The sequence below is a fragment of the Phyllostomus discolor genome, chromosome 10 (genome assembly GCF_004126475.2).
Source record: "Phyllostomus discolor isolate MPI-MPIP mPhyDis1 chromosome 10, mPhyDis1.pri.v3, whole genome shotgun sequence".
NCBI lineage: Eukaryota > Metazoa > Chordata > Mammalia > Chiroptera > Phyllostomidae > Phyllostomus > Phyllostomus discolor.
In genome coordinates, this window is record NC_040912.2 from 38,633,110 (window position 1) to 38,657,663 (window position 24,554).

At 33.4% G+C, this 24,554-nt stretch overlaps 1 protein-coding gene across 1 annotated transcript in view; it reads left to right on the top strand.

Moving 5' to 3' along the window:
* SEMA3E (semaphorin 3E) overlaps nt 1–24,554 on the top strand; it is a 258,176-nt gene that overhangs the window by 203,948 nt on the left and 29,674 nt on the right. The window contains exons 5-13 of the mRNA XM_028525862.2: nt 1,309–1,402; nt 11,006–11,125; nt 12,444–12,586; nt 13,563–13,677; nt 14,084–14,153; nt 17,165–17,309; nt 19,457–19,679; nt 22,117–22,208; nt 24,447–24,488. Coding sequence (XP_028381663.1) covers nt 1,309–1,402; nt 11,006–11,125; nt 12,444–12,586; nt 13,563–13,677; nt 14,084–14,153; nt 17,165–17,309; nt 19,457–19,679; nt 22,117–22,208; nt 24,447–24,488 — 1,044 coding nt within the window. The remainder of the gene's footprint in view (nt 1–1,308; nt 1,403–11,005; nt 11,126–12,443; nt 12,587–13,562; nt 13,678–14,083; nt 14,154–17,164; nt 17,310–19,456; nt 19,680–22,116; nt 22,209–24,446; nt 24,489–24,554) is intronic.

The following is a 24,554-nucleotide window of genomic DNA, read 5'->3' on the forward strand; positions in this document are numbered from 1 at the left end:
GGGTTATAGGAGGAGGCGAACTCTGCATTTACCAGAAGGGTTTGGAAAAGGGAGAATCAGAGTGGTGATTTTGAGATATCATAAAGAGAAAGAGGGAAGTATGCCAAGGAAGAATAACAACACAGGGCCACAAAAGATAAAGTGGAGTGAATGGAGTGGCTAGGAGAATCAAAATCAATTTCGAGGGAAGTGCATGTAATTCCCAGAGGTTGCTCAGGACTCCAGGAATTCTTACAGGTTCAGGATTTATGGATGGGTAGGGCTACTCACATATGCCACAGTGGGCAGGATTGGCAGTATTCTATTACAAAGTGCAATTGACTCTTGAACAGCCTAGGCTTGAACTGCACGGGCCCAACTATACATGCAATTTTTTTTAATCAAGCATCAACTGTTATTTTGATCTGTGGTCAGGAATCTGTGGGTACAGAGGGCTGACTATTGTTAAATGCAGATTTTCAACTGCACGGAGGAGGGGCTCCAACCCTTGTGTTTTTCAAGTCAACTGTAATTTTTTCTCTAAGACTTTTAATATTAAATTTTATTGTCACTTTTCCAAGCCAACTTTCTTTTATTTAAATCATTTATAGCATAATTAATGGAGATTATTTGTAAGGTGTATGCTAATGAAAATTTTGAAATCTGAGAACACTCCAAGAAAATTTCTGTGGTTATGTGCTTGCAGTAGGAACCAATAAAGTAGTAGTTTTTCATGGAAATATTTAAGTGCCTCATTCGTGTAAAGTCACACTGAAATGTTGCTCATAGTATGACATTTATATATACATGTATATTCAAGTAATCATACAGTAATTTCTAACTTATTAAATATTAGTTATTTATACTAAGAATATGTGATGAAGAATAAAAATGATTGGAAATAAATATTTCATATTGTTGATGGAAATTTTATTATTTTCTTTTACAGACTATCCCAAAATATCAATAATGATCTCATGGAATAAAATCCCATTTCCATGTTTATTATTGAATCTTCTTTTCAGTAACCTTTATTTTTTTTTAGCAGGTTTTCATTTCTTTGGAACATTTAACTGGCACATCTCAGAATAAGTAATACTGTCAGATCAAGTGATAAAAACTGCTCATTTCATTCATTTCATCACCTGCATACTTTTTAGGAGGAGTGAGAAAACCCATGTGGGCCTGCAAAACCCATGCATTTATTTATAAAACCCAATTTGCTCCTACATAACTTGATGTTCCTATCCAGTGCCTTGTTTATAGTACCTGTTTTGTCAATAATTAAAGCCGGTACCTACATAATGGTATTTTTGGTTTTCTTTCAAGGATCCCCTGTTTCACCTGGAATCACACAGGACTGAGAGAGGAAGGGGCAGGTGTCCTTTTGATCCCAACTCCTCCTTCATCTCAACGTTAATTGGTAATTATTGCTGCTGCACTCATCAGGTGGTAGTCATATTGCTTTTGAAACTTAAGTTATATTATTCCTTTGGTATTTCTTTATATGTGTTGTCTTGTCATGTCTGTCTGTGCTGGGAACAATGATATTAAATTTCAAGCCATGCTCACTTGAGCCAATTTGACTGTAAACTTAGTGCAATTGTTACTAAGTATGATGTGTGTCTCATTCTGAAAATATGAATTGTCACTTAATACCTGATATAAGGCATTTTGTATTGTACCACTTATTGTCAAAAATTCAATTATGCGAAATTTTATAAAAATTTAGCTAGAGACACTAAACTATTTTAGCATATGTCAATTTTTTATGTTTTAGTTGTTCTATGATTTTAGGGGAACTTTTAATAATTTCTTCTCGGTGCCTTTCTCTGTATCAGTAGAATTCAAGAGAAAATCATCCTCAGTGAAAACTTCAAAGTTATTTATATAAATTCCTGTTAATCTAGAATATAAACTATAGAAATCAGCCAGCTCAAATGACCACTAAGTGTCCATATTAGAATAATAGAATAAGATGCCCATGTTCTGTAGATTTCAGTTTGATTCCATTTAATCAGATGAAGTACCCAAGAACTTTACATAAGACACAGCAATATACTTTTTCTTCTCTTTCATACTATTTGGGGTTTAACACGGCACGTTTGTTGAAGGGTTCTGCCACTGTGATGGTACAGGCAGATGGATGAGTTTCCAACTGTAAAATTGAAGAGAGTGATCCCTGACACTTAACACAGGTGCTATCAGGAATCATCCTGTTTTCTCAGTGTTGGAGGTTCTGATACAGGAATGGCATGATATACAAATTTCTCTTTCATTTGCAACACGTAGAGTTATATACTAACATTAGGCCAGCCTGTTTACAGAAAACGAGGATGTGTAAACCACATATAAAGACTTCCTATTTTAAATAAATGATAAATCCTAAAATTCCCTATTGATGCTTCATCAAAATATCTTATCCTTGATTTAGAGCTGATATGGATGTTTCTGTATATTCTAGAGACTACATGTTCACTGAACTTATTTCAGACAGTTGGTTCTGATGGGCTTCGCATCTTACTTCCTATACTCCCCCATCTCACTCTACAAATATGAACACTGGTAGAGCAAAATCTTGTTAGGTTTAATTAATAGGGAAAGTTTTATTTACTTCAGCTTTACAAGATGAGAACTTCACATAGTAATTAAGTTCTTCACGAGCTTGAATACAAAGATGTAATATTTTCAGGAATATAAAATTGTAAAGAAAATATTTTTTAAGATATATTGAGTTTCTGTGTGTGTGCATGTGTGTGTGAAAACAGAATATTGAGGAAGGGAGGTTTTTAATATGGGAATAGTGTTGTCTAAGTCTATTTAGACTTTGGAGGAATCCAAACCTTAGGAATGAGAATGCCAGATTCATAACTAGTAGAAATTCTTATAGATTGGCAGCATATATATTAATATGCATGCATTTGATGGACTCATACGTGTTTTCCTAATGCTTTATTGGTTTTTAGCTGCAAATATTTAAAATTGGAATATGCCTGAATAAAAGAGACTTTCTTATCACCTTTCTTTTACCTTACAATACCTTGGACAGAAGAGGCCTCCTATAAATATTGACTGAATGGAACACTCACTAGGGTTTCTGAATAAGCAAAGAAACAAAACAAATTTGGGGGTAGTACAAATAATGTTGAAAGTCAGAAATTACACAGTAACTCTATAGTGAAATTCTAAAAAGATTAGAACATCATTTATTTTTAACAATTTACTTAAATTGTTGAAAGTAGTTTCTTTTGCCATCCTGCCACTCACTACTCAGGCTCCCTAGAGTTTGTTTATGCATGAAGCTAGAAATTTAAAACTGAATTTTTTAAGAGGGCAAATATTACTGGAGGGATATTTCCAAGTGAGTTTCATTGAACTTCCAAATCGAATTACACTCTGCTGAAATGCGAAGTGCTTGCCATCTGGGTGGCTGTTTCGCTTATTCAGAAAAGAAATCAAATCATAAGGGACCTCCAAGCTAAACACAGAAGTTATAGAATAATTCCTCCAAAGAGAAGAAATAAAAATATAATTCTTCACATTTATCCACTAGCTTTCATCCCAAAGTACCTTTGAGAGATCATTCATTCACTGTGGAAATGCAGCAGCCACTGGGATGGAAATCTGATAACCTATGTCAGCCAGCAGCTCTTTAATGGAGAGGAAGTAGAAATAACTTACCCAATTGAAAGAGCAGCAGGAATTTGGGCTGGAAAAATGGAGCTACCTGAGTTGGAATTTGGCAAGCTCCATGTAGCTTACTCTGACAGGGAAAGAATGCATTAATGTGGTATTTTCTGACCACACATGTTCACTGCGGATAGGATGGGACAAGAAAGACTCTAGGAGAAAAGATGGCCATTTTTAGAACATCGCTCCTTCTTTGTTTCTTTGTTAATCACTCCTCACACTTAACATTTAATACCTGCTCATTAACGTGCAGTTTCATGGTAAGAAAAAAACTTGATTTTGTAACAAAACTCATAAAACTAACAAGGCTCTCAAAGAAGAAAAAAATGCTCACAAATCACAGACTTTCTTATAATTTCTTTACTTTAGATACAGTTTTTATTTCACTTAAATTAAATTGATGTGGAATACAAGCTTACTGTAAAATTGAATAAAAGAATAAAGATTATTTGCTATATGAAACACAAGTTAATGAATGTATTTTTATTAAGCTTTTAATTTACTAACAAAATATTAATAACTTGTAATGGTTCTATGTGAAACAGTAAAACGAGCTCCTTATTGAGCTATTTTCTGTATGTTCAGAACCAATCAAAAGGAAATTATCTGTTAATTAGGCTTACTCTTCAAAAGTCATTTGGTATTAACATAATTTATTTTTGTGGCATGTAAATTCATATCTCGGGAGTAATATTTCTACATGTTTAGCCACATTTACTAACATCATATTTAAAGTAGTTTTAAGTATACAAGGCATTACAACCTGGTTTTTAAAAGTTTGTTGAAACAATGAATATTTAGTAAATTAATTGCTACTTTACTTACCCATACTTTTCAATTCATCCAGAGATACTAGGATACTAGGTACTTGCCACTAAATTGGTAGGTTTGGTGACTGGTTGAATAAAAATTCAGGACACATTTTCTGTATACTCTATATTATTTTGGCCAAAAGGAAAAATAATAGTTGACTGTTTTTCATCAGTTATATATGATGTATTATTTCATTATTCTCCTTATTAAGTTGATAACACCTTCAGTAACTTTAGGATTTCCCTTATAATTTGCCTTCTCAGTTCTATTGCCTTTTTTTTTAGAACTCTTCATTCTGTGCCAGGTTTGTATTATCAGTTCCAGGTGTAAGTTAATACCTACCATACCTGAAGTGCCTACAGTAGACTAACATTCATGTTATATAATATATATTACATGTAACTAGTTTTAGGGTAACAACACTCTAATTTGTTTGTACTTTTTAACACCTGCTTTGAAAGTGTGAGCTTTGTTGTTGGGACATTTTTAGGGTACTTCTTAAGTTCAAGGCTCACTAAAGATTATTTCAACAAATAACCACAAATGTTTTACAGTCACTGAAATTTTATTTTTATGTTTTTTTTTTTGTCCTGTGTTACTATTTCCAGGAAATAAAGCTACAAAAGTTTACAGCCACTGAAGATTTTTCCCTGCACTTTCATCCATAACAATGAGACCTTTGTGACTATATCTCCTCATTACCAATTCTTTGAATTAAAAGTCAATGTTGATCGAATGATAGGGAGTTGCAAGAATAATTTAAGTGATTATTTCAAACTCCTAATAACATTAAAACCTTTTTAAATAAATAAATGTTTCTTTTAAATTAACTCAGGGCAGAATTATAAATGAATAGCTTTTTCACAAAATAGGACTTGATAATATTGAAAAATAAATGAAAAAGTCTAAATGAAGGTAAAATATGGCTTCATCATTTTAACCTCTATAAATGTAACAAGTGAATGTGCTAGCTCGTTTTTTTTAATTCATCCCAACTGTGTAACAACTTAGACAAAGTTATTTTCTTATCACGGTTCTGTCCCTAAAGAATATCTGTACTTTCTTACCCCATACTGCTGCTCTCTCACATTTGGCCAAAGGCCAGTTATCCACATGCTTACTGTTGCTTCTGGCCACAACTGCTAGTCTCCAAGGAGCTGTTTGAATTTTTTGCTTAAGGTTTCTTCAAAACAAACAAAACAAAATCAAAGTTAGAAGGAAAAAAGTTCTACTCTTCAATTCCCCATTGACCTTCTCTCCCTTAGGAATCTGACTTGACCATGTCGGCATTGATGTCACTGGTTTGCCACCCGGACAACTCAGAGAACCACCCTGGGTGCCCGCAGGTGTAGACAAACAGGCTCAGAACACTTTTCTTCTTCCTTCAGGCCTCAGAAACTGCCTTCCTAACCTTGGGAGCTAGTGCTGGCTACCTGCCAAAACAAAACAAACAAAAAGGCCAGACAACAACTACGTAACTATAAACCAAACAAAAACACATCATTTCCAGTTCCAGCATTCTAAGCAAAATGTGAGGGTGAACTGGGATGACGGATTTTATGGGTCATTTTTATCCATTTTTACGTTCTCCAGTGCATTTTGTTTCTTTTTGCAGTTATGCATGTCACAGTCATTCTACACAATAGTGCATCTAAAGTAGAATAATTTTCTCACAAAATTATGCAGGTCAGTCATGAAATGAGCCAATTAAATCAATCTTTAACCATGTGCTTTCCTTGAGGTAAATGTATTCCACATTAGATTTGGAGACATTTACAGCATAAATAAGAGAAATGCTTAAGTAAACCATAAAAAGATAAGAAAGACATAAAAAACTACTGTGAATTTTTCTCACTAAACAACTGAGATCTATATTTTCAATATGGTGAATAAAATCTCCAGTTGATTAACAAAAATTCTATGAACAAAACTCAGTAAATTCCAAAAAAAATAGAATAAGGCAATGAAATACTCTTAACTATAACTTCAATTAGAGTTCGTACTATAAAAAAGGAGTTGTGTACAAAGATATTTTAATGATGCATTTTAGCTTAGAATTATTTACAGTGGAATTGTTTTTGTATATCGTCAGGAGTCAAATGACTGTATCACTTTTTTTCAAATAAACAATGTAGTGTAAATAATGTTTTGGGAGCTGAAAGTAATTGGAAACAAATAGTAGAAGAAAATGGAATCCCTATGTTCATGAATTAATATAATTGAATAACAAGTCTTCTTGAGGAGCAAAAATGCTTAAAAAAAACTGTTAACTCATTTAAATCCCTAAGAGTTTTTCTTTTTTGTGATATTTCCCCATGAGGCAGTTTTAAAAAATCAGAATCTCATCCAGAGTTTTTCATATTGTATTTCATAGCTTTTTAACTTAAACACCTAACAGAGTTTTAGATATATTCATTTATTAATTCATTATTCATTCATTTGATTTGACAAATGTATATTGAACGTTTTCTGTATTCCAGACACAGTACAAGGTACTGGAGACAAAAGAATATATAAGACACATGAAGAAGTCTGCATTCTAGTGAGGCATGATGTCAAACACATAAGGAGTTAAACAACATGTAGTAGGATGAGCACTATGACAGAATAGGCAGGGGTGCTATGGTAGTACAGCCAAACTAACAGAAGTTTTGCCATGGAAGGATTCATGGAGAAAGTGGGTAATAGCTAGGTAAATGTGAAGTAAAGGGGGAAGGAAGTGAATAAATCCAGGAAAAAAAAGAGGGGACAGCAGAGAGACCATAAAAGCTTCGCAGGTTTAAGCAATCACTTGTAGGTCTCTCTGATCCTACAGATACCGAGACCATTGGATATTGAATGGTCTTGCCAAGGTCAAACAGCATATTTCAAGCTGGAGGCTTGGTTTGCCAGACTTCCAATGCAGAACTATTCCCAGTATTCTCGTATCTGTACATAGAGACTGTTGTTGAGCATGACATTGATAAGTTACATTCACCTGTCAAAATACCCTGCAGATGTGTTTTACTTTTTAATTATAGCCACACCTGACCATTTAAAATTAACATAACATCAGTTCTCAACAGAAGTCAGTACTCTAATGATGAAAAATAATACATGGCATGCAAATCAAATATCAAAATAGATTATATCCTAGTTGTTGACTAAGCTAACAGTTATGAAATATCGTGTCTCTATAGACATAGAAAAACAAAAAGTTGGGTAGTTCTGTTCTTATCATTGAAACTGTAAAGCACATCTTACTATATATGAGAAACTTTTTTATTTTTAATTCATGAAAACATGATTTATTCAGATGTTAATTTTGCTATCTGTAAAATACCAAAATATTGGTTTACAGATTTTCTTTAACTATACCAAATAGCTATAGTTTCAAAGTAAAGCTTTTAATTGTAAACTATATATTTACTATAAATGGTATCAATCACTATAATGATGGTGAGTACCTTTGTTCATTTAATTACTATTAGGTAACAGTTGTTCCTAAAACTTTAATTTATGATTTTTTGTTATAGTGTTTATTTTTTCTTAGGAAAGTATTTTACCAAATATCATTATTGTCTGTTACTATGAATTTACCAACTGAGGTACACCAGTCAGGGAAATAAAACATCTTTTTTTTTTCCTTTGTGCAGAAAACCAGCCCTGAATATAGTATTATTTGTATCATGGGATTGCCATCTAGTGGCTCCTAGAGGTACTTGTTTGTTAACTTGATAGAATTGATTAAAATAAGTGGAACTTTGAAACATTGTCCCAAATTGGGCACAAGAGAATAAAATTAATGTGAAGCAATATAAAGATTACTTTCTCATAAGAATAATTTCAGATATGAAAGTTCTAGAAAAATTTTAGAAAATCAAATATTAAAAACTTACAAAATAAAAAACTGTCAGGACTTTTAAGAAATCAGTTATTTTGTCCAATGTATCCATAAATGTTAATCCCAGACAACATAAGAAAAATAAGTCACATTTTAAAAAATTTTAAATAATATGTTTTTAGATGGGAAATATAATCAAGTATAATAATTCAAAACAAAAAATATTTCAGAAATTTACTTGTTCTGGTGGTTCAATAGTGATCAACTCTTTTACAGTCAGCTTTTTCATTAATCACATAAAGCCGGTGATACGCAGGCCTTATGATGAGTCCAGCGTGACTCTCTGTGACCCAGGTTCAAGGGGTGCAGAATCCCACGTGTGGCTCGTACCCCTCACCACCGAATACATTTTATCTCAAAATAGTCTTTCTGCACTTTTGAATTTAAAATTTCTGATGAGGATAGCATCATACTCGTGTATATTATGTTACTTTCTTCCTCCTTCTATCACCAAAGAACATGTTTAAATAAGAGTTTTGATATAATTTTCTCTACCAAGCTATATTTTCTTAGGTCCAGATGTGAAGCATCTTTGTTTTACAGTTTCTGTTATTTGTCTTATCACACCTCTCACTTAGCATACAGGATAAACTCAGTGAATACAGTTCTTTTTCAAACATTATCTTGAAAATTTTTAAATATGGGGAATTGACAGAGGAGTAAAATTTATACGTGTATGCCCTTAACCTCTGATGCACAAATTGTTAATGTTTTACCCCAGTTGCTTCTTTCTCTGTCTTTTATAATATGTACAGTTTAAAAGTGAATTTCTTTGTGAAAAACTTATATTTATGTTTATATCCTATATAGTTTTTAAGAATTCATAGTGCAGTTTGAAAACAGAAAAAATAATTTACAATTACTTGACTTTTATAAAAGAAAAAGTTTATAATTAAATTTCTAAAATCTTATTTATCTTAAGCCTTTGAATTCAATTTCTACTTCATTATTCTATTTCTAAATCTGGTATAACAAAAACAATCATCTTTACTTTTTAAAAATTAAATCAGTTAACTAAACATGAAAATAAACTTCCTTACAAAGTGTCCCATTTACAACTCAGTTGATTTCTTTCTCAAAATTTAAATCATAAAAATATATTTAATCTAAGTTTTTAAAAGCTTTAAAGACTTCACCTTAGAAAAACCTTCATAGATATTAAAATAGTTTGTAAATTCTATACAATAACATTTACAAATATGACACTCATCTTTTAAATTCTGTTTATATACTTGGTCAAATTTGTCTGTTGGTACCTTTAATAATTCAAATTCCCAAACCGAGCATGCAGCTAAAATATGTGAATTTGAAAGCACAATTTGTTTGAATGCTCTCAAACTTCAGCACATTAAATACCGCATGGCCACCTTTCACATTTAACAGAAAAACCTTAGTACTTTGGGTTTAGTGTGGGCATCATCTCTGTTTGTAAACCTGACCAGAGGTATAGGACACTCATTAAGAAAATAATCTTACCACCCTAAATTGAGGTTGCTGTTTCCAGAGACCTGCTGCTGTCATTTTTTCTTTTTTTTTTTAAGATTTTATTTATTTATTTTTTAGAGAGGGAAGGGAGGAAGAAAGAGGGAGAGAAACATCAATGCGCGGTTTCTGGGGCCTGTGGCCTACAACCCAGGCATGTGCCCTGACCAGGAGTCGAACCTGTGATGCTTTGGTTCACAGCCCATGCTCAATCTACTGAGCTACGCCAGCCAGGGCAGTCATTTTTTTCTTAATCAGAGATTTTGCAATGGACAGGACTTGGAGGCTGTGGAGGCCCAGAACAGCCCCCATGGCATCACTGATGGGCACACTGACTGTCTTTTGTTGTCACTTCGACAACAGAGGACACCAAGTCCCTGTGCTTGAGAGGTGTTGGACTTTATGGGCTTCCAGTTACAGCCTTGTGTTATTTTTCTGTTGTTAAACTTTTCTTTCTTTCCTCATGTCTTTCTTTCTGACTGGCTCCAGACACATTGTCATTTCTTGAGACATGGCATTCACTTTTGTGCTCCTCAATCTGATTTAGGTCTGCCATCTCTACCACATGTCACAGCTAGCTCCAATTGTTAGCTTGACTGCCAGATTAAATTATAAACCCTATAGCTTTCCTATGTAAGCAACAGATTTACAAATTAAATGTCAACTAGCTGGATTTACACAACTTTGTCAGACTTTGTGGATTCCACACTAAAATCGTGTTGATGGAAGCCATTTCCTGTTACAAAAAAGATTTTAGTTAGCTGACTGTCATATACGAATAATAATGATAATACCCTGATGATGTGATTTTTAAGTTTAATAAGATTAAACCACGTTATTTATCAAATGCTCATATAAGTCTTAGCATGTGCCAGCTACTTTTTTAAGTTCTTTACCCTTTTGGGTGCTATTCCTATTAATAAATAAGGAAACCGAGAGGTTAAACAACTTGCCCAAGTTCTCACAGCTGGTAAGTAGCAGAATCAGGATTGAAACTGGCAATCTGACTATACCATGCATGCACTTAACAATAATATTAATTTCATAAGGTTGTATTTATCATAAGCCTAGATGTGGCTGACTGTAGTTGTGGTTTATACACTGCCTTCAGATCCAGAAATAAGCACTGACTTTTTTTTAACTGATGTTTCCACATAGGCACGGAACTGTTTGCTGGCCTCTACAGTGACTACTGGGGCAGAGATGCGGCAGTGTTCCGGAGCATGGGGCGGCTGGCTCACATCCGCACCGAGCATGATGACGAGCGCCTGTTGAAAGGTAGGGCTGAGGGAAAAAGAGTATGTAAATCAGAATTGAACGTAAATCTAGAATTCGTAAGGAATTTTCCATTTAGTGATAATACCTACAAGGGTAATTATATATTTTTACAAATTTTAGGATTTTTAAAATTAGCAACATTTATGAATTAAAATATTATATATGTGTATATCATCTTATATCAACATGGTTTGACTTTATTATAAAGCCAAATTATATTTACAACAATGATTAGAAATAAGTATTCAGACCTGGCTGATGTGGCTCATTGGATTGAGTGCTGGCCTGAGAACCAAAGGGTTGCCAGTTCAATTCCCAGTCAGGACTCATGCCTGGTTTGCGGGCCAGGTCCCCAGTAGGGGGAGCATGAGAGGCAACCACACATTTGATGTTTCTCTCCTGCTCTTTCTTCCTCCCTTCCCCTGTCTCTAAAAATTAAATGAAATATTTTTTTAAAAATACAAATAAGGATTCATATTAAGAAAGCAAAGCAAATACATGAAAAGTAAAAAGCCCTTTCATCCAATAAGTTGTTATATCAGTTGGCATCATTTTAGATGAATTGATTGCTTTGCTCATTTTAATAGGATCGCATTGCACTTTAGAAACAAATAAAACACTAGGAAAATCACTAGCCATTCATTGACATAGAATTCTTTCTAAGGAATTATTTATATGTTTTTGCACACTGGTATACCTAGGGACTAAAACATCATTTTATGGTGAGTGTTGCCATTATTCTCAGCCTTTTTATTAAGTTTTAAAGTGCACAGTTATTATTGGCAGTATGTTATTATTAAAATATTTCACCATTGATATCAATCAAAGCTTATTCCCTGAGTGACTTTAAACTACAAACACAAAAACTTAAATTTTCTGTCTTAAAATTAAAATGGTCTTTCATGAACTAGACTGCTGTATAATTTGTGAATTTAAAAATAGACTTTTTGCCTAAAATATTTTGCAGATATTTATACTGACCTTTTATATGTATGGGAAGAAATTATTTATGGGGATTCCAATGTGTTTTTCTATGAATGTGTTTCAAGTCTATAAACATGGTGTTCAAAATTTTTTTCTCCTGACTATTATTTTCCAATTAAACTGTCCTCTGGTATTTCAAAGAAAACTTGTTTATTGCAAATAAAATGATGATGGCTACATGATTTTTAACACATTTAATGTAAAATTTCAAGGAAAATATTTCTTCATAAGGAATTAAAGTTAAACTGAAGCTTCCATGTGATATATACTTGATTTAAATAACTTACTATTTTGTGATAATAACTATTTTAATTTTCTTTTTATTCTTCTGTAGAACCAAAATTTGTAGGTTCATATATGATTGCTGACAATGAAGACCGAGATGACAACAAAGTGTATTTCTTTTTTACTGAGAAGGCCTTGGAAGCAGAAAACAATGCCCACGCCATTTACAGCAGAGTGGGGCGACTTTGCTTGGTGAGAAACGCATTTCTCCCTCATTAAGCTTCCTTATCTCATGGTCTATGGGCAGGCCTTTGTTATTCTACTTTAAAATATTTACCACTATTCTGTAGGCTGTCTAAAATTTGTATCTACTATCTCATCTTTATACTTTATATTCAGTGAAAGTTTTCTCTTAGGGGAGCTTTGCATTGTGTATGATTTCCTCATTCTCAAAGCCATACTAAAGAAATAGAGTATTATTAAGTTGTTGTTCCTCCCCCACAGAAGTTTGAGCTCCATTTTAAAAAGTTAACTTACGCAATTTTTTAGTTTCTTTAGTTTACATTCTAAGTATTATAATTTACATAAGTATGTTTCAACAGCGCAGTTGGCTGATTCTGTAGAAAGAAATAATCTGTAGTTGTTGGGTGTTCAGATGAGTTGTTTGAGAACATTTAAAATCAACTGAAATAGCAATAGCAATGCTAATAATATCATGAGTGTAAAGATACTCTGATATTTAGGATATTTAATAAGTACATTTCAGAAGAAATTGTATATATGTCACTATACATATAGTATGTGTATGTGTGTACAAATATTTATTACATGTTTTATGTGTGTTTGTGTTTATATGTGTATATTTGAAGTTCTTTTTTTTCTAAAAGAAGAAAACCAAAAGTATGTTGGGATATTTTTGAGATAAGCAGTTTATTAATAAAATAATAAAGGTAACTGTATTATAAAAGCCCCTACTTTATTTAGAAGAAACTGTTCTATTAACATTGTTTAATACTCACAAAGTATATATAATGTACCAGAGTGAAGTATGCTGGCCAGGCAGAATGTGCAAACCTAAAAATATATTATGACAAATACGTCTGTTATTATTTGAAGTTTATGCTAAATTTTCCATATTAAATGAAAAACCTGCATGTTTAATGACACAAAATTTGTCATTGGTAAACGTTCTGTGAGTGCCCACTTACCTAGTCTTTGGTTTTCCCAGAACGACGTGGGAGGACAGAGAATACTGGTGAACAAGTGGAGCACTTTCCTGAAAGCGAGACTGGTTTGCTCGGTGCCAGGACTGAACGGAATTGATACATATTTTGATGAATTAGGTAAATATTGGGAGAATTAAATTTTACTCTTTGATGTAGATGCCACTCTATAACCCTCACCATCTCTAGCACATGTGGAAAACTTGCTTTCTGCAGGCTTCAACTTCCAACTTGAAGCAGGTTTCTGTTCTTTCCTTTTGGCAAGGTCCACAGTGGAGGGCAAAGGAGTTACAGGAACGGAAGGAAAGAGACCTCATAGCTTAGTCAGCACTTCGTCCTTCCTTGAGGCTCAGCTCAAAGCCATGCTGAGCACCCAAGTGTTTCACTCTTTTGTGATTTACTCATGGTTGTGTGACTGCATGTGAAAATGTGTTTAATGAGTTCTAAACTATTTTGTCAATGTATTTTCTTTACGTGCATAGAAAACTAAAAATACTAAGTAATGTAATTGTGTTTAATTTTTCAGAGGATGTTTTTTTGGTGCACACAAGAGACCACAAGAACCCAGTGATATTTGGACTATTTAACACTACCAGGTGAGAAATCTATGTGGTCAATAATATAGTATGGAACAAATTACAACTTCCCCTTCACTGTGTATCTTACTTGGAAATACTATTGACCTGCTATCTTTCTCATTTTTATATTTCATAAGTCACCAATTTCTCTTCATTATCCTATATTCAACATTGTTCTTTCATTTTTAAAGCCACGATCTCAATCTAGATATTTATTTGCTTTTGTTTGAATTATCCCAGCATCCTCCTATGCTTGGTATCCTGATTGTTTCCTTCCCTCTCAGATCCGCAACAGAATGACTTTTTTGTCATATAGTTTATGACAAGATATTAGTTCCATGCTATAGAGTCTAGGATAAGTTTTTTACTGAGATCTACACTAGTTAATAACATTATATAAGTTTCTGGTATAAAACATTATAATTCAATATCTGTATACACCAAAGTGTATTCCACAACAAAAGTCTGATTTTTGTCCATCACCATGTATTTGACCCCCTTTGCCCAGTTTTCCCTCCCCTACTCCTTCCCCTCTGGTAACCACCAATCTGTTGTCTGTATCTACAAGTTTGTTTTTGTTTTGTATGTTCATTTGTTTCTTTTTTGTTTTCTATTCCACATGAGTGAAATCATATGGTTTTTCTCCTTTTCTGTGTGACTTCTTTGTGAATTGAACTCCAATGGGAAGGAAACGACTAGGATAATTCTTGTCACAGAAAATTGTCATGGAAAATTTTCCAAGTCAGACTCTCAAAGGTATCAATGATTCCCACTCAGCTTTCGAGTACTTCCTCTAAGCTCTCTGAAGTTCTGCTTTCAACAGGGTAACACTATCACTGAAGCCCAGTATCTACTTCATTAGTTCCTCTCGCTGTGAGTTTGTTTATCTGCTGCTTCTCTTGCTTTCAGCGACTTTCCTTTGCAACACTACTTGTATCAGCTCTTCAATACTTGTCAGTTTTCATCTTCAAGAAATAGTCCTTTGTTCTTAATCACAAAAGACTTTATTTACCCTTTGCTCTGGTTGTCATATTTCTGTGTAGATTTACAGAGAACACATGTTTGAAATTTGCCTTCCATGTTTAAAATTTATATAAGCTGCTCACGTTTAGAGCTTATAATCTATTATTTTCCCTTTTTTATATTTTTATATTTTGTATGCATTGGGAAAATGAATCAGTTTGGTTGAAAGCGTGTGTGTGTGTGTGTGTGTGTGTGTGTGTGTGTGTGTATAATTTCCTCTGGGTCTTTCCAAATAAGGCAGGGTGGAGGTGAGATGACTGGAATGAGAAATGGAAAATACACCTCAATTCTCGAGAAAGGGATCCGATGATATAGTTTAGTTCCTCTTTTGCATTGCCTCAGCCTTAAACTGTGATATTATCATATTTAACTTATTTGCTTAATGTCTCTCCACAAAGCTCCTGTTTAGTTTCCTAGCAGGTGATTTCATATGCTCACTTTGAAAAAATAATGCAGCTCTTTGAATAAGTTTCCTGCTATTGTAAAGAGACTTTTTCTTCAACAGAGAAACATGGAAACAATTTTGCTGTCAATTGTTCCTTCATGCAAAGGAAAGTAGTCACTATAGATTGGTAGTTATCATGGGCTATAGAAAAACCCTTACTTTTTTTAACTTTATCTTCCCCCTTAGGCCAGTGGAGATTTTATGCATCACATGATAATTCCACAGCTTTGCATGATAAATACAAGCTATGGGACAATCAGTATAGTTTTCTGTGAGTTAATCAGTTTGTAAGCTACTTTCCTAAATGAAACATAGTGTAATGGATCTGTCTAGATTTCAAAGACAGGACATTATTTTCTTCCATAATTTCAATGGTGAGTATTCAATATGCACATAACAGTTTCCCAGCTGTTTCCTGACGTAAGAGTAGATATTCATAGCATGGTGATCAAAGGTTTATTGCCACTTCAGTTGGGAGACTATCTCTGGTTTTCTCACTATCACAGGCATTTCCAATTGCTTCAAGGTGTGTAACAGAATGTGTGAATTGATGTTCTAAGACAGCATCATAACTGCTGTTCTACAGGTGTCTCAGAGTGTAGGAACTTTTATATTTATAAAGAACTTTTCATCTTGCAAAGCACTTTCTCATTGACTATTTTAATTCTCACAATGAGGGGGCTAGGGAAATGTGAGGATCTATTCATTTATATCATGCTACACTAAGAAAAGGGCCAAAGTTTTAAAGCAGATCATTTAAAAATGTCAGTTTGTAGAATTTTATTCCATATGCCTCTAGTAAAATATGCCATAGTTAGTTACCTACTGTCTTTATCCTCTGCAAGTAGAAAATTTTATCTAAAAAATAATTTCAATTGCGGTTCTGTAGGTAAAGAATCTAGGTTCTATATAATTTAAATAATTTCCCCCAAATTAATCTATTTCCACTTCAGCACCATTTTCAGTGACCTGGAGGAATTAATGTACAATAAGCTTCTTAATGTCTACATGACCCCAAGGTAAAGAATGGGACAAATACCCCAAATTTTTGTGAGACTTTTGCTTGTTATTCAGATAATACACACTGAGAAATCTTAATAAATTTGAATAGAATTTGTGGCAATATTAACAACATGATGATTAGGAGAACACTGTCTATTCTTAATATAGAGTAACATACAAGGAGTTAAAACCTTAAAATGAATAATTAAGCTTGGAAATGAATCTTTTCAAATATTAAACCCATATAGTCCTTAATAAAAAATATAAAAACACAACATAAACTTTTGCAATAATATAACAAAGCGGTGCAACTATCTACTGTTTTATTCTAATGATGTCATTTTAATTTATTATAAATATTAGGCAAATAAATATTAAGTTTTGGAGTTTTAATTCTTGAAATATTGTAATAGTTAATATTTCTAGAATATCCTGTGCTTAAGGGATCACAACATTTTTACCGAAAAGACTTCATTCATACAGGTAGTTTGGTAGGCTTGACCAGGTGACCTCTGAGTGAGTGCCATGACAGTGATCGACTTTCTTTTGTATTTTTCAGTAATATATTCAGAGGGCATGCTATATGTGTCTATCATATGTCTAGCATCCGGGCGGCTTTCAATGGACCCTACGCACATAAGGAAGGACCTGAATATCACTGGTCACTCTATGAAGGGAAAGTACCCTATCCACGGCCAGGTTCTGTAAGTTTAGGCATTTAACAAAATATTCTTATTTTGAAAGGCTTTTAGTAATATTTTGTTCACTGTTTCAGATGCTTTACAAAACTTTGCATTAAACAGTTAAATCCTACATATACAAATATGCTTGCATGGTAAAGAAAAATCACTTCTTATATCTAGTTACTACATGTTTGTTATTTAAATATTCTATGGTGGGTACATCTTAACAGCATTATGAAGTATGTATTATCACTGATATTTTGGCTAAGTAACCCCAACTAAAATTTTATTTTTAAGGATGCTGGTGAATACAGTAACAACCAATCAAAGGAGCATCATATTCCTCCCAGCTTCTGTGGGAGAATTAGTGCTACATATAATTTTCAATCAGGATACACTTTTATATTCTAATATTTGGGTTCTATGCCAAACTAATATTTGGATTCTGGACCAGACTTTCTCCTGGGATCCTCACTTTAGCATCTAAAAGCAGCTTTTCTTCTGCCCCTTCAGAATACTTAGCATCTCATTTACCATTCTTGCTGGCTCCTAGAAGTGCTAATACAAAAGTCCGGCTAGGGTACAGGAAGTTCCACGCCCTACTCTGAACCGGTGCTACCAAGATTTTCCCTCGCCAGCCATTCAAACTTTTGTGCTCATAACTGCACACATACCTAAAAATGATGATGACTGTGGCGATGGTGATGGTGATGACAGTGATGACTTTGGAATCATGTATCCTGTGTGCAACTAAGTTGGGAAAATGTATGATCGTTGCATGAGCTATGTGAGCCACGGAGAACACTTAACTTGTCGTGCAAGTCAAAGTGTACTCTTTATGAGCAGCTGGTGAAAACCCATCGCTATGCTGATTCCACAGGTACTTGCAAGTCCAGTAGAAAACCCTTCTGCAGAGCCAAAATCCAAAGTGGAAACAAACCTTACCTCCATTAACGAGTGTAAGGCTTTACCATTTCAATCACTCCCCCTCACTAGCTTAAAATTATGACTTCCAGTAAGGCATAAAGTATATTTTATTTCACTCTATTGATTGAAATTACAATTTAAATGGAGAAAACTCACTCCTGTGGCTTTGCTGGAAAAGCTTCTTGAAACCACATGGTATTAAAGATTTGGAGGAAGTGACTGGTTACTGAACTGCTTCCAGCCTGGTCCAAAATGTTTCCAATTATATAGCATGAAAGTGTGCTCATGTGAAAAATTCAGGCCAAATTAACAAACGTGGCCCCAATTTTTCAAACAAACCATTAAAAATTCCCTCTTTGCAGAATCTGATTACTAAACTACTGTATTTATACTCTAACGTGGAAATTTTTTAATCAAGATAACCATTGCAATTGCTGCAGATTCTGAAGGAAAGTATGCAAAATGAGGGAGCGCTTAATGACAAGCATGAGTCAACAGTTAAAGGTACTCATTCCAAGAAGCAGCTATGGTGCTCTTGGATATTTATTTTTAGAGACAGCAATTTAAGAATTCAGACATGTTTTTGCAAATATTTCTGGTTTTCTCAATTTATTCTGCTTAATCCATATAAAAACACTACAAATTCATACAGATTACAGTAGAACAGAGACGGTTTTTCCTGAACCAGTAATGATGGAATGTGAGCAGGTTCCTATATTACAGGATGAAGTTCTAGTTAGTGAGCCAGCGGAAACTGTCACCAGTGATCATCATCGTCTCCACAGTGGGAGAGCTGCTTTGTGCTGCTGTGGGGAGGAGAAGATTGAGCACGACAAAGAGGCTTTTTGTTTTCCTCCAAACTATACATTGTTTACCTTCAAATTTTAATTTACAATGTAAGCAAATGAATTTCAGAAAGCAGGGAAAATAACTACAATATTTATGATCTTATACATTTTTACCACCGTCAAGCTGTGCCAGTATTAAATATATTGCACTTTTCCAGGATTTCACTACTTTCTGTGTATTTCTGTATGTTTAAATCATTCAGGGTCTCCTTGCAATTTTTAATGTAGATTTCATCTCTGTAGTGAAGAATATATGATCACTAAGTGTTTCTAAATGCACAGTTAATTAATCTAGCATATCCACTTTTCTAATTCTTTTCATTATTGATGTTAAATTTGCTCTTTAGATTTAAGGCAAAAAAAAAAAAATGACCTCATCTGCTTGTGTTTTAGTGTGCCAGCAAAGTGAATGGAGGGAGGTATGGATCCACCAAAGACTATCCTGATGATGCTATCCGCTTTGCAAGAAGCCATCCACTTATGTACCAGCCCATAAAGCCTGTCCATAAAAAACCAATACTGGTAAAAACAGATGGAAGATATAACCTGAAACAAATAGCAGTGGATCAAGTAGAAGCAGAGGATGGCCAATATGATGTCTTGTTTATTGGGACAGGTAAAGAGGTTAGAAAGACTCGAGATATTTAAATTGAACCATGTACTCAATAACATTATTAATATTTTTAAAAACTACCTATCAACAAATCTCCTTATGATATATTATCTTTTTGTATACTGATTATTTGCTGCACTGGAAGAGAGGTTTTGGGGCAGTTACAGCACCTAATTTGTAGTACATAGTCAGTACTTAATATACTTGAACAAATGAGCAAGTGAAGGAGCAAATAACCGATGTTAATAAACAATGCTGGCTCCAAGTAGAACTTATCACAGAGGAGGTAAGGGCTGTGGATGGTTCTCCTGTCATTCCCCAGGGTCATTGCCGACTTTGGCTGCTCAGTAAGGTCTCAAGAATTTTTTAACATTTGGGACAATAACTTCACCTAAACTTAAAATCACAATGTTTATCAGGCTCCATCAGAATCAACCCTTTGTACCAAACAGGCCAAGTGTTACTCATAATGGAGTTAAACATTTAGATCAAAGTTATAATATGCTGCATTAATAAAATAAATTATAATAAATATGCTAAAAGTGAAAATTTCAAGTAAATCTGTAATTTCAGTTGATGCCATACTTTAGATCTAGCTTGTGAAAGAGAACTTGGAATCTTTTGGCATCCAGAGTAATATGTAGAAAATTTTGTCAAGTACTTTAAAATTCTACAGTCATTCAAAAAGTTTTTAAATGATCACTTCTTTTTTTTCATATGCATTATAATAATTGCTGCAGTGGTTGCTATTTAAAGAGTAAGCATTCTATCATATATAACTTTAACCATAGACATATAATTCTAAAGAGACATCACATATGCCCAAATCAGGAATCAGGTTATAATATTAATATTGGTACGTGGGTGTTTGCAGTCATACATTTTGAAAAAGCAAACATTTAAGTAAGGAAACATTCATCTGATTTCCAGAAATTGATCTCTGGTGCAGGCTACATTTTATCCATTTATTTTAGGAGATTAATGTTAATAACATGCTCTGCACTGTGGAATCAAGATTTAACAAAGCATCAGATTTCTTTAACAAACTTAAATTACCTCAGCCATGAATTCAGTCACAGTGGCATCAACAGAGTTTTTAAAAGAGTTCTATAAACAAGATCATATTTGATAAAGTCAGTTGTGGAGAAAAAGTGTGTTATTTTTAAATGTCCTAGAAAGTAATCCAAAAATATTTTTAGAAATACTTTCTTGTTATATTAACCAAAGCTATTTGAGAGAAATTCAGGAATATCAGGCATATACTTACATTACCATGAAAACCATGTGTAACTCATAATCATATTGTACCACAGCCTTTCAACACAAAAGAATGTATTTGATGAATGTGCGAGGAATACAACATTGGAAAATCCCACAAATGATAGTTATTTTCCTCCAAGTTTACCAGATACATGCTTTAATATTATCTGTCTATCTCTCTGTCTATCTATCCATCTATCTATAGAGGGAGTCCTTATTGCAAAATCAGTGGCAAATTAATAATTTGAGTTTCATCTTTACTTTTTTGCTTGATGTAATAGTAATTGTGGGATATTTAATGAGTGTGCTTGGTTATAAAAATTATGATAATTTATATTATTTTTAGCATATAATATAGGTAATTGTTATTAGTTTTATTTTAATCAAATTTTATTAACCTAAATACAAGATTTAATAAGTTTTAAACAAATTGATAAATACCATAGTAACTCTTAGATCAGTGCCTCCAAAGTGTTTATTTTTTTTACTGAGTTATTTTTAGCACTATACCAATTTTTTATAGGCAAATTAGTGTCTTATTAAATTTTTCATTATAACTAACAAGTGAAGAATATCAGGAATAATACAAATTAGGTATGCTTTTAAAGCATGAATGTAAGTGTATAAAATTATCAATAACAATGGAAGCTGAGTGATTAGTACAGGAGCATTTATTACACTCTTCTCTCAATAGTGTATCTTGAAACTTTTCTTATTAAATGTGTGTGCGTGTGTGTGTTGCCATAGTATTTTGTTCCCTAATGTTAAAACTGTATTTTCTTACCTGGAAATATGCTTTATGTAAAAATTTTTATCTCTTCATACAACACAGAAGAAGCTAAAATAATTTGTCTTATATTTTTATCCAAAGATATTTTGACTCCTAACCTTTAATTGGATTTTTGAATCAAGTTATTTAAAAAATAATTATGTGCAATTTATGGAGGGTTTTTTTTTTGGCCAGGCATATAAAGTTATTATTTTTTCTAATTAAAAATATAAGTACATAACAAGTATAAGATATAAAAAACATTGTTTTAACCAGCAGTGATTAAATACTTCATGCATCTATATTTCAAAACTTACTTGAACCTGTTGTCCCTAAGTGGTTTTGAATTGTTTGAAAACCAGATTGTAACAAAACCTCTAGTTTATCTCTCTGTCTCTTTTTTTCTTACAGATAATGGAATTGTGTTGAAAATAATCACAATTTACAACCAAGAAACAGAATCAATGGAGGAAGTAATTCTAGAAGAACTTCAGATATTCAAGGTATTTTTGGTAAAAACAATATGTTATCTATATATAGATATATATATATATGTATATATATATAAAACACATATATATAGCCAACATTTATGTATTACAGACAATTCCAAGTGAGTTGTGAAAAGGAAAGGCATGTCAGTTTTTTCCCTAACAGGCATGTTGTGAATTCAGAGTGATTTGAAGTGAGGAATGATTTAAAATCTTATTGCATCTTTTATTGTCATAGACTATTCAAATGAAGAGGCCAGTAATTACCTAACTTGAGAAGAATTTCAATATCACATATGAATTCCAGAATCATTATTGCAAAGTTTCATCTTATCAGAAAGTACAATAAAAACACAGAATTCAAAAATAACAGTAAGTTTTATACTGGAGACACTGTGGTGTGATAAGCACATTATAGCATGAAAATTACACAAAGAATTTACTAAAAAAGAACTCAAAATAATGGAAAAATTAGACATAACAAAAACAATTGTATATATTTATACCCACATATAAATAGAGTCAAGTCTCAATATTTGTGGCAGTTTTTTTCTCAAAGAGACCTTGAACACTGAATTGGTGAATGCTGGCCATTGGCCCTGGGAAAAACAGAGGTTTGGTTCCTGTGAGACTCCAGTCACAACTTTTTGTCAATTGATCAATATATAACCTTGTTTAATGTATGTTTTCATTTAAAGACACTTTATTTCATTATATCTTGTGGATCGATTCAGTTTACATTGAACTCGTGGCCAGCAGCTCTGTAACTAATGCCTGAACAAAGTTTATCTAACATGCTTAATTTCTCCATAAGGCATAATGCAGCCTTTTGGACCTTAGGAACCTTATAGAGCCCTTCTGCATGGTGGTTAGGGGCCATTTTAAAGACGAAAATTACCAGCAAAAAGGCCAAAAATGTGAAAAACATGGCATCAAATAGGCCATAAAAAGGACACTTTACACGTGGCAGCTGAAACAAGACAGCACCTTGGATGGACGTCAGCCCGGGCTGCGCACACAGGGCACCTGGGACTGCGCCACTCCGCACACATGAGTCCCTCAGTAACTGAAAACACCACAGACACTGGGATTGGGGCTACAATGACTTTTAGCAAGTAGGCAAATCTGCAGACACAGAGTCTATAAATAAGAAAGATTGATTATATATGTATGTAATGAATACATATGAAAATATTCTTATTGATAAACAACAGTTCATTTCACCTTGGCTGTCTAGGAGATTAGATTCCCCCCAACCAGACCCAAAGCTAAACACATTTCTATTTCAACCAGAGCAGCTATGCTTTTGCTTATTTTTCATATCACACCTCTGTGTAAGAATTCACTTCACATCGGAGACCATAGTGCTCGTGTTAACAGCATCCACAGCAGCAGCTTGTTCATATTAAACCTTAAGAAATATTGTTGACTGAATGAATAAGTGAATGCATGCATGTATCATGAAGCATTCTGTAGTTTAAACTATTTTTAAACATTGACAAAGGAAATCAAATTTTGTCTTTCATAAAATAATTCTTCTAAGGATAATCAAATCATCCACAGAGTGATTCCCATCGGCCAATTGCTTCACTTGCAGAACTGGCCAGAGTGTGTGGTGTCCCTTAGAGACACTGCAGTCGGCTTCACCACCCCAAGAATAATGCATGGAATCTTGCGGCTCTGCTATAGAAGGCACTTCCTTTGGAACAGTTCTAAAACAATGAGGTTATTCATCTTGCTCAAAGCATCCTGGGTGCACTGTGATTAACCACAGTAACTCCAACAGAAATGCTTTGTTTAGGGTTGGGTTAAAATAATTAAAGATGACAAGGTTTTTATAGCAATAATACCTACATGATGACATAATAACTGTTTTACTTTTAACAGTTCAACTACTGTATAAGAAAAACAAAACTCCAACTTGATTGTTTTATTTAAAGATACCTGAGTTTCCAAAGCATGAATAGTATTCAAATGCAAATACAAAAAGTATATTCCAAAACAAATAAGTAAGTTGCTTAAATTATTCACTACTTTTCTCAGCTACATATCTGTCCCACTCTTTTAGAAAAGGTTTTTAAATAGAAAGCTATATTTTAATATTTATATTTACCTACCAGTTTACTAAAATGGAAGCTGTAGATTGCTTGGCACAGAACCACTCAGATATAAGATTTCAGGAGATTATAACCATAGTAAGGCATGTTCTTATATTTTCTTTACTAAAAAGGAAACATTTTAATTTTTCAGGATCCAGTTCCTATTATTTCTATGGAGATTTCTTCAAAGAGAGTAAGTTATGTGTTTGTGTGTTCTGTATGTGAGCTCAGGTCGAAGGGTAGAATGGAAGTGCATGTG